This window comes from Brassica rapa, chromosome A06 (genome assembly GCF_000309985.2).
Source record: "Brassica rapa cultivar Chiifu-401-42 chromosome A06, CAAS_Brap_v3.01, whole genome shotgun sequence".
Lineage (NCBI taxonomy): Eukaryota > Viridiplantae > Streptophyta > Magnoliopsida > Brassicales > Brassicaceae > Brassica > Brassica rapa.
The window spans coordinates 25451907-25462847 of NC_024800.2; the positions used below are offsets into that span (position 1 = coordinate 25451907).

The 10941-nt window shown below is 39.2% G+C and overlaps 2 protein-coding genes across 4 annotated transcripts; one reads left to right on the forward strand and one right to left on the reverse strand.

Annotated features, from left to right (window-relative positions):
* Positions 1-5458: 5458 nt before the first annotated feature.
* On the forward strand, positions 5459-8738 carry LOC103875294. Of its 3 annotated transcripts, XM_033273024.1 has the most exons (4): positions 5541-5804; positions 5902-6518; positions 6897-6950; positions 7080-7503. In XM_033273024.1, exons 1-2 carry the CDS (start codon positions 5669-5671, stop codon positions 6309-6311), a joined length of 546 nt encoding a protein of 181 aa, XP_033128915.1. In that variant the 5' UTR covers positions 5541-5668; the 3' UTR covers positions 6312-6518; positions 6897-6950; positions 7080-7503. The 3 variants fall into 3 exon arrangements, with proteins under 3 accessions (XP_033128913.1, XP_033128915.1, XP_033128914.1); XM_033273022.1 differs by having other exon boundaries at positions 5459-5804; positions 5902-6950; positions 7080-8738; XM_033273023.1 differs by having other exon boundaries at positions 5902-6950; positions 7080-7497.
* A 213-nt stretch (positions 8739-8951) lies between these two features.
* On the reverse strand, positions 8952-10424 carry LOC108872369. Its single transcript, XM_018659953.2, has one exon. It carries the CDS (start codon positions 10422-10424, stop codon positions 8952-8954), a length of 1473 nt encoding a protein of 490 aa, XP_018515469.2.
* Positions 10425-10941: the final 517 nt, after the last annotated feature.

Genomic DNA, 10941 nt, shown 5'->3' on the forward strand with positions numbered 1-10941 from the left:
GGGGTGAAGCATTCCTGTAATACCGTCCTTTAAAAACTCGAGAAAAAAGAGAATTTGGCTTCTCGAGCAGCCGCCACAGTTGCTTCCCAAGCATGGCCGTATTAAAATCAGTCAAGTCCTTAAAACCTAACCCACCATTATCTTTATGGACACACAATTTATCCCATGATTTCCAATGCATACCTCTTGTACTACCTCCTGGACTCCACCAAAACTGCGCAACAGCACCCGTTAGCTTCTTCACAGTCGTTTTCGGTAACCGATATACAGACATCACATGGTTTGGCAGAGCCGTAATCACCGATTTAATAATCACCTCCTTGCCGCCCTTAGTAAAAAATCTTAAACTCCATCCATTAACCCTATTATTTAACCGTTCTTGTACGAATCCAAACACTTGTACCTTAGAACCTCCTAGGCTTTCGGGCAGGCCTAAATAAGATCCCATTCCACCTAAATTCTGAATTCCTAAGATATCCCTCAATTCTTGACGACTATCTTCATCAATCTTATGTCCAAATTGAATTGAGGATTTCTGGAAATTAATTTGTTGTCCAGAGACGGTCTCATATTCCTTTAGAATCCTGAGTATAGTTTGACACTCTTCCTTGTTTGCCTTACAAAAGAACAAACTATCATCTGCGAATAACAAATGAGAGATTGCAGGGCAAGCTCTTGCCACTTTCATACCGGTTAATTGTTTCATCCGCTCCGCCTTTTTAATATTTGAAATTAACGCCTCCGTACACATAATAAATAAGTAAGGGGATAAAGGATCTCCTTGACGTAATCCACGCTGGGGAATAATTACACCTCGTGGCTGCCCATTGAGAAGCACCCTATATTGAACCGAAGAGACACACTCTCGCATTAATTTAATCCAATGAGGATCAAAACCCATTTTTTGAAGGAGAGCCGCAATAAAATTCCACTCTATCCGATCATATGCCTTACTCATATCTGTTTTTATTGCCATAAACTTATTTTGACAAGACTTATTGGCTCTCAAACCATGAAACATTTCCTGCGCGATAAGAATATTATCTGAAATTAACCTTCCTGTCACAAAAGCCGATTGTGTCTCTGAGATTAGTCTGGGAAGACAACTTTTCAGCCTTTGACACAAAACCTTCGAAATTATTTTATAGCCCACATTACAAAGACTTATTGGTCTCAGTTCCGTCATCCTTGTCGGTCTCTCCACTTTTGGTATCATACAAATATTAGTTATATTCAGCCTTGGATCCAAATCACCTGATCTCAAAAAATTATTCACCAGCTCGACCACATCCTTTTTAATAACATGCCAGGAATGCTGAAAAAAAAGAGCTGTCATTCCATCCGGACCTGGCGCTTTCTCCGGATGCATCATAAATAAAGCTTGTCTCACTTCTTCCTCTGTTGCTAACTTCAATAGCCTTTGATTCATCTGAGGAGAAATTGATGGTCCTATCTCCTCCAAGAAACTATCAAACTCCGTAGGATTAGTAGAATTAAACAAACCATCAAAATAATCTACCGCCACCTTCTCAACACCGTTCTCATCTGTGATCCAATTACCCGCATCATCATAAAGGCCCACTATTTTATTTCGGATCCGCCGTTGTTTTGTTAAAGCATGATAAAACTTAGTATTCAAATCCCCGGATGAGTACCACATATTTCGACTTTTCTGATGCCAATACTCCTCCTCATCCTTATAGGCCTCCTGTAATTTCCTGGAAATCTCAATAATATCCTCTTGGGATCTATTGTTATCTGTTTGTACATCTTCCAAAGCTTGTTGAAGATTCTGAATTTTTTCCTTCCCATAAGGTTGATTGTCTTTCCGCCATGAAGATATTTCATGTCGACAATTATTAATTTTGGTAATAAAATCCCCTGGTTGGCCCTCCTGATTTTCTGTCCAACCCGACACAATTGATTCCATAAGCCCCTCCTGACCTATCCACCGCTTATCAAACCTGAACTGACCTCTTTTTTTCCTTGATAATTTATCTTCCAGAAAAGCGATCACCGGTCGATGATCCGATCCCACCATCCTCAAATATTCTGTGTAAGAAAATGGAAAGAGTGTATGCCATTCCTCATTCGCCAAGGCTCTATCCAGTCGACATCTAACCGTTACAGCTCCTTTTCCTTTCCCTCTCCGTCCCTGCCATGACATTTTATTACCACGAGCCGGAAATTCTAATAGTCCACTATTCCTTATCATATTGTTGAAAGGGATAAAGGACGTCGCACACCTTAGAGTTCCCCCATCTTTTTCGTGATTCCCGGTAATTTCGTTTAGATCTCCTATAATAAACCAGGGCTCCGATCTAGCTAAACCATATCGGGTTAACCTTTCCCATACATGATCTCTCAAACTTTGATCCGGCTCTCCATATACAAAAGTAAGGAATACTTGTTTCCCTTTGGCCATTGCCTCGACATCTATCATTCTATTGCTAGAATATAATATTTTAACTTGGTACTCATTATTATAAAAAAGGGCTAAACCACCACTTCTCCCAATTGGATCCACTGTAACCAGACTATCATAACCAAAATGTGATTGAAACCTTTGTACGAATCCAAAATCCTGTTTCGTTTCTGATAAAAACATAAAATCTGGTTTATGTTTATGCCATGTTTCCCGAAGATAACTTATTGTCCAATGACTTCCAAGACCTCTGCAATTCCAACTTAATATTTTCATATATAAACCTGCTTGTATTGCTCTACCGAGCCGGAAGATTGGGGTTTAATGATACCCAGCAATCTTAGAATCTCAAGGTTCCGAAAACCAGTAAAATTACAATCAATCTTGTGAGAGATACGATCAATCCCATGAGGAACACCATTGCACCATTGAAACCCATTATTCCTTTTTCAATCATCAGAATACGGACATACAAAATGTCTATCGAACCATAATACGTACAATTTCTAAACCCAACTTTGTGGTTAGCTTTAAAGTACACATATAGCTTCTTTGCATACCCATTAACTTGAAAGTATGATTTATTAAGCCCATTTAATCCTGAACCAATATTTTGCCTAATGTTTCCCCAGCACCATTTCAAGTAATCAAAAGGATAGATTAAAATTAGAAAATACTTGTGTTCTAGAAAGATTTGTGCCACCAATAAATATAACCCACCATTCGTAACAAATGCTATGTAGTGTTCTTTATATTGATCTGATAAACCATATGTAATCCCCAAAGCAAAGAAACCAAATGCATTTACTATATTCCCAACTATACCTTTCAACTCCCATACGTCTACCAGCTTTCCACACCAATGCAGATTCAGGACAGTAAACAGGAGACCAGTAATAGGCCACCACACACATCCATGATGCCAAACCAAAAAAGCCAAGCCTTCTCCGTAATATAAAACTTTTACGTATACATCAAGGAACCACCATAAACTCAAGAAACCATTATTATTCCAAGTCTTATTGACTTGATTCATAAAACTAGGTTTTTGGTGGCCCTTGTTTGGGGTTTGATGTACCCTTCTCCTCCAACTGGTTAGAACTATCTCCTTGGCGAGTGCCTTGCGTTGGCTGCTCAGCACATATGAACCTCCTGCTCCAACCGTTGATTTGAACTGCCTCTTGCTTGCACCCTGTTTCTTCACCAATTCTCCAGCAACCTGATCATTCTCTTCTGCCTCATCACCCTGCTTTTCCTCCGCTATGGTATCAACCCCATCCTCCTTGACCCTGTCGTCCTCTCCAATCTCTTCATCAGAGACCTTCTGAGAATCATTCTCAAACTCCTCAATACCCTTACCCGTATGAACCATATTATCAGTCTCATCCAAATCCATCCCATCCTCAACTACCAAAACCTTCCTCTCTTCAACAAATACCGTAACTATATTTACTACAATACCATTATTACCAAATCTCTGGAAATTGATTCCAAAAATCTCTACCCAGCCAACAATCACATAATCAGAAATCTCTAAAAATCTGAACGAAGCCCTAAATTGAATCCTAACTTTCCTTATGCCAATAGAAGAGAAATTCCTAAAGTTCCTTTGAAGATACTTTACAATCCTTCGAGATCTCGTTTTGAGGTCAACTGGAGACACACCCCTGCGGATCTGTGATATTGCCTTGATGGTGACAGATATCCAGATCCAAATCCAATTCGAGAGTATTGATGATTTCCTCCATCTTCCAGATCGTTTCCTTCCTTTATCCAAACCAGAACCGTGTAAATCCTCTGAACTCGATCTTGTCAGATCTCGATCTTGTTTTCCTTTCTTCCCCACATCAACCTTCGGAGAACAGACCACATGTATCGGAGATTTTGAATCAATTCCCGGATCCCATCGACGAAGAATCATGGAAACCCTAAATCGCCGTTACAATCGCCATAATTTATTATTGTGCTTGTCGCATCAAACTAATTCAAATGAAAAATTTGGTTGAAGTTCAGGTAAGTTTTGCCAAAGACCCAACTGATCAAAACCGAATCAAATTTACCAGCCACCTTTGATCCTCTGAACATGTTTTTTGGTCATTGATGTTATAAAACTAAATACTACTATTATCAGTGTTCTAAAACGCATCGGACGCTTAAATGGAACAAAGACGGATATATGATTTTATGTAAAATATCAATATAAAATTAATACATACATTAGTTTTATAAAAATAAACATAAAATATTGATCTTAAGAAAATAAAAAAATCAATACCTAGAAATGATAAATTTTGTTATTATTTCAAAGTATATTTTTATTGATTTAGGTTTCTTCTTTAGATCTGTCTCTTGAATGTTCCTAAAATTATATAAGCATCATTTGATTAATCCAATTATTTAATTTGTATTAACTTGATAAATAAAAGTATACAAACTAAAATATTTACAAATATTTACTACTAGCTAATTTAATAGCTATACAATTCTTTTCACCCGTAAATTGATCCATAACATGATGTTCGAAACACTAAATTTTTATTTTCCACCGAAATATAATATGACTGAGAATGTTAATGAATACTGTTCATAGAATACTCAATACAAATAAAAAAAATTAAAACCTTATCACAAATCTACTTATCTTAAATTTCTTTGTCTCAATATTGCTATCTTTATTTTTATATAAATAAATAATTATAAAATCATGTTATGTTAGAGCATCTCCAACCCACCTCTATTTCTACCTCTATAATAGCATTTAGAGGTAAAATCACTCCAACTCATCTCTATTTTTACCTCTAAAATAGAGATTGCTATTTTCTCCTCTATTTATAGAGGAAGAAATAACATTTCTCTATATTTTGCTTTATATGTAGAGATCTCTATTTTAGAGAAATACATTGGAATAAAACTCACCTCTATTATAGAGTTCCTATATTTTAGAGATAAAAATAGAGAAATACATTAGAGATGGTCTTATTCGGGGGTTCCCTACCTTTCTATTAAAAAAACTAAAAAAGAAAAGAGAAGACTATGGCTTACGTAACTAATGGGTCCACCAAATTACAATCATACCCTTCGCTATTCTCTCTTCTCACCATTGTTTGTTACATTTTCATAAATCACTATAAATATGGTCTTAACGTTACTCATCACTTGGCTTGCACAGACAAATCTACTAGAAGAATCCTTCACTCTTCTTCTTCTTCTTCTTCAAGTATTTTTCTCTCTCTATATATAGTTATGGTGACGAACTCCACAATCAAACTTCTCTGTAGCTATGGCGGGAAGATTTTACCTCGTTATCCCGACGGTAAACTCCGTTATAACGGCGGCCACACCCGCGTCCTCGCCGTCCCCCGCTCCGTCTCATTTTCCGGTTAGTTCCCGCTCTTATTTGATTTTTTAAGATTTTTTTTTGGAAAACGATTTTGTGGAGAGAGACACTAAGGCAGCGCGTGTCATGCGTGTAACAGAGCTAGCGTCGAAGATGGCTGAGATGTTCGGATCCGCCGTCACTATACGGTGTCAGCTCCCGACGGAAGATCTCGACGCGCTCGTGTCCATCACGTGCGACGAAGATCTAGCGAATCTAATCGAAGAGTACGACCTCGTTTCCTCCTCAATGAAGGTCAGAGTCTTCCTAAACCCGCCGAAGTCCGTTAAATCGACGGTCTCGCCTCCTCCGTTAGCGTTACCGGCGTCCACCTCGTCATCAGCTTCCTCTACCTCATCAAGTCCTAGATCACCGTCGCTGTCAAAACCACCGCTACCTCCGTCGCCGCCGAGGTTGACGACGGTGAAGAATCAGTGCTACGGTTGCTACGTCCACCACCGTAGTTCGAGAAATATGTACCTCGTCCACAACGGCAATCACTGGCAATAACCCCAACTCCAAGCCACAATCATCAGATGAATAAAAAAGAAAAATAAATATGAAAAATCGAATATATACTTAAAAAGAAAAATCTTCGTTTTATAAGTGTAAAAGAAAGAGAGATAAAAAGAAGGTGTACGTGATCTCTCTCTGTGTGACGATGATCGTCGCCATTAATGAAATCATCCTAAAAGCTTTTTTGTCTTGGTGACTTGGGTGAGTTCGTGCAATTCATTCTTTCTTTTCTCAATTGCTTCCGGTTAACGTTAACCGTTCCGACATATGTCATCCCCTGCCTTATCTACTCTTCCCTTGCATTATTCTGTTTTTGTTGCACCGTCACCGTTTAGTGGATGTCATTACACTTGTTGTCCGTTTCCGTGAATTACTTTTTTTTTTTCTTTTAACGAACACTTTTTCTTTCTATCTTTTTTTTTTGTCACATTTTAATTAATATTTTCTTTTTTAACATTTTTTTATTTCTCGGTTTTTCCCACTTGCTTTTTTTTTTGTGGTTTATAGTTTTTAATGTTTTGTTGGTATATTATAATTTCTGTTGAACTAACATCTTTGGCCACCCTTTGTCATCTGCAGGTAATCTCTACAAAAATAATCAAGCCAGAGGCGTAACCGGTATACTCGTTTATGGTATGTATTCAAATTTTTAATTTTCATTCTTTACATTATTTTTTTTTGGTCTAACATTCTTTACATTATTATAAGTAAGAGGTATGTATTCTGACGTTTGTATTTTCTCTGATTTCTTTTATGGGGTAGATGAAATCCGAAAAAATGGGGATAAGCTTGAGAGAAGACAAAATCATGTTTGGGAATAAAAAGAAGAAGAGGTGATAATGAATGATGATAAGATTCGATTTTTAATTAAAATGGGTCCCGAAATACAGCTGGTGCGGAGAAGGAAGTATAATACTTATTAGTTTCGGAAAATGATGTTCGTTGGATCTAGTTGAATGGGAGAGGAGAAGACACCAAGTACGATTTAAATTGAGGAGTGAATAATGATGACCTAAAAACAGGGACGTGAACTTGTAGATATTTTTAAGGCAATGACTCTATTTGGCATTGATTAGGAGCTATCACGAGGTGGAAATTAATTAGGCTGTATAACACCAAATTAGGCACCGTATACTATAGAATATAGTGGAATGGTGACTGAAGTGATGGATGGATAATCGCTAAACATACTTTTAAAGACATTCTCAAACTTCAGGCGGCGGTTATGCTATAAAGAAAACTATAAAACGAAAAGGAGACTAATTGTGTAATAATAAACGTAACCATTTAGAGAGAAAGAGAGAGAAGCTTACCTTCGTTCTTCTTCTGATGACCGCCGCCGCCGTCACCGGCGTTTCCTCACCGGAACCGCCAGACCCACCAGAGCCACCAGACCTAACTTCAGCATTTTCTACCCCTTCCACTTCTGTTTGCGTCCCTGTCCTTACTCTCACCATTTCAGATCTAGATCTAAAAATTCAAACTTTTAGAAAGATAGATTTGAACAGCCAGATCTTCAAAGAGACTTTTCTCCTAAAAGATGTTGGTTTGGTGATTCTTATTGTCGTGTTCATACGACCCCTTACTGCAGTAGACAGATCTGTCTCCATCACCTCTTATCATGAAGCTCACCCTTCTCTTGTTTTCACCATGTCCCCCACCACCGGATCTCGTTCACCGCCATCACTGGACCCATTAATCCTTCTACTGGACACATCCCTGCAGGTTATAGATTTGAAACATTCTGTCTCTATCTTGCTTGTTTCGATGATGTCCTTTGAGTGTTATCTCGTGCCTTGTTACGGCACGCTCGCCTCTGTGCGATTCTCTGCAGTATGCAGTCTAGTTTCTGGTTTCACTCCATCAAATGATAGTTTAAAGTTGCTTCCTCATCGCTTGTGGCAGATTCGTAAGGAAACACTTGTTGTTTCTATCTTTTCAGTGTTTCTGGATTGTTTATCCTTTGTGAAGTATGATTGCCTCCCATATATTCCATTCGGTTTGAGTGGTTCTGTTACAGGGAGTAGTGTGCCCAAGATTATGTATGCTTCCATGTTTGTTTTGTTCAAAGGCTCATCCATTTGGTGCTTTGTCGCCTCTGCTTGTGATGCCGAACTTTTGATTGTTAAAGCTGCTTCTGTTGCGGTTTCAATCTCGGGCGTTAGACCAGTACTTGTGCTCTCTAACTCCCAAAGCTTCATTTCACTTCTTAGCACGATTGGCGTTGAGTTTCGAGGACTACTCAGCGACATTATGTGTTGTTTATGTGTTATGTTTGCTCCTATCTTATGGTGTTATATCTCATTGCTTTGTTTTGCTATGGTTGCAGCAGATGTTTTAGCCGGTTTGGCCTTGTTATTGCTTGATGTAAACAATTTCTCCAGTTATGGAGACTAATGATTTATAAAGTTGTTGTTTGATCAAAAAAAAAAAAAAAAAAAAAACGAAAAGGAGACTATAAAAACCATAAGCATTTGGGTTTAACTTAGCCACTTAAAAAACATAAGCCAACATTTAATAGAATCAAACATAAGGTGGACCGGATTGATCTTGAGTTGATCGTTCTAACAAGATGGCTGTTTGACTTTTTTTTTTTTTGGGCAAACCTTCATTATATAAATTCAAACAACAGAGTTATTCCATGAAGGAGGGGTTACAAAGAGAAGACAGGGCTGATTTAGCTAAGCCATCAGCAACTACATTGTTCACACGAGGAGTAAAAGTAAAGGAGATAGAGGAAAAATTTCGACTCAACACCGAGATGTCGTAGAGGAGACTTTTCAGAGCCACCGATGAAACATTAGAGTTGATCAAGGTGACAAGGCTTTTGCAATCCGAGAAGACTTCTAGATCACGGTAGCCTGCATTTGCTGCAGCTAGTAGTGCAGATTTAATTGCTTGGGCTTCTGCTGCAATAGCAGACGCCACACAGCGACGGGAGGATGTTCCTTTATGGAGTGGAGTCCCTAGCATAGTTTGGAAAGTCCAACCCAGCCCACAATTACCATTGCTCTCCTGCCAAGCCGCATCAGAGAAACATTCTATCGAGAGAGAGTTACCTGAGCCTCTTGTAAGGTGGTTACTGGGGATATGGTGGTCAAACTGTGGACAAGATCGTGGTTTTTGCCGAGGGAGCTGCGCTTTGGACCAAGCAAGAGCATCTCTAAGAGCTTTCGACACTACCTCCTGTTCAGTGTACTTTTTATCCTCAAAGATTAACTGGTTGCGTCCTGTCCAAAGATTCCAGAGTATCCATGGGAACAGGGGGGAGCAGAGCCCAGTAGGAGGGAGATTAACCGATTTTGAACAAGCTTGAAGCAGCAGGGGAACAGTGTTAATGGAGGGAGATGGTTTAAAGAGAGACGGTGTCAGATCCCAGACTTTGGCTGCGAAGGGGCAATGAAGCAGAACATGGATCTCGCTCTCCTCTGCTCCACATCTTTTGCAAACTGTATCAGAGGTCATTCCTCTGCGAGAGAGGGCAGAGCCGACGGGAAGAGCTCCACTTGCTGCTTTCCAGAGGAAGAGATTAAGTTTGGGGGAGCATTGCAGGTTCCATACATTTCGTTTCCAAGCAAAAGAAGGGGAAGGTAGGTCAGGCGAGGCCTGTAACTTTGCAAGAGCATATCCCGATCTTGTAGAGTAGTTGCCACTCTTCTCTGGGAGCCAATGTAGAGAGTCTGCCATGTCCATTTGGCTCGGGACCAGCTTCCGAATGGTATCCTCATACTGAGGCAGGTGGGTTTTAATTGCCGTGACGTCCCAGTCGAGTGAGACAGGGGAGATGAGATCTATAACACGCAAAGATTTGTTATCAGCACACGGGGGGCCTATAGGACGCAACGGTGAGGAAGTAGAGAGCCAAGGGTCCTTCCGCACGTTAATATTTTTCCCGTCTCCTACCACCCAGCCGAGCCCCAGTTTCAGTACTTCTCTACCAGCCAAAATCCCTCTCCATCCATGAGAAGCTGAGCTCGGGATAGGACAATCCAAGAATCTGATGGAGTGACAATATTTTCCCAGTAATGTTTGCCCCAGTAGAGAGTCTGGTGATTGGAGCAGCCGCCAAGAGAGCTTTGCAAGAAGCGCATCGTTGAAGCTCATCATGGAATCATATTAAATTCTTTGGTCCACTTCGACACTTTCAACTAACTTTAACTTTTTATCACAGACATGGCAACATCAAACTCAATATGCTTGACTTGTTCAGCATTGAATCTTTTTTCTAACTTCTTTTTATTTAAACCTCTTATATATTCTATTAGTTCTAACAATACCATGGATCAAGATCTTGATAAATTCCCAAAATTTGAAATCATCTGACATGGTTGATTACTCCACCATGAACTTGCTTGATATGTGCAGTTTAACATTTCATTTGTTGTGTTCTGTAGCTGTTTTAAAAACCTTTTTTACAGTTTATATACCTGATGCCGTCTTGAACATGAAGAAGAATCTAGAGAATTGCTTGATGTTTCTTAAACTTTCTTGAATCTCTTTTTGAGTCTATATGAATGTTGCTTAGAAGGATTTTTTATGTGACTGCCAACAATCTAACCGTATTCCCTGAAAGCATAGCACATTGCAGTTTGGTTCTTGTCTTTTATTGTAAATGTTTGAATAT

Excerpts from the sequence above, each read along its gene's own strand:
- LOC103875294 (XM_033273022.1), top strand. The coding sequence starts at position 7,647 with ATGACCGCCGCCGCCGTCACCGGCGTTTCCTCACCGGAACCGCCAGAC.
- LOC108872369 (XM_018659953.2), bottom strand. The coding sequence starts at position 10,424 with ATGATGAGCTTCAACGATGCGCTTCTTGCAAAGCTCTCTTGGCGGCTG.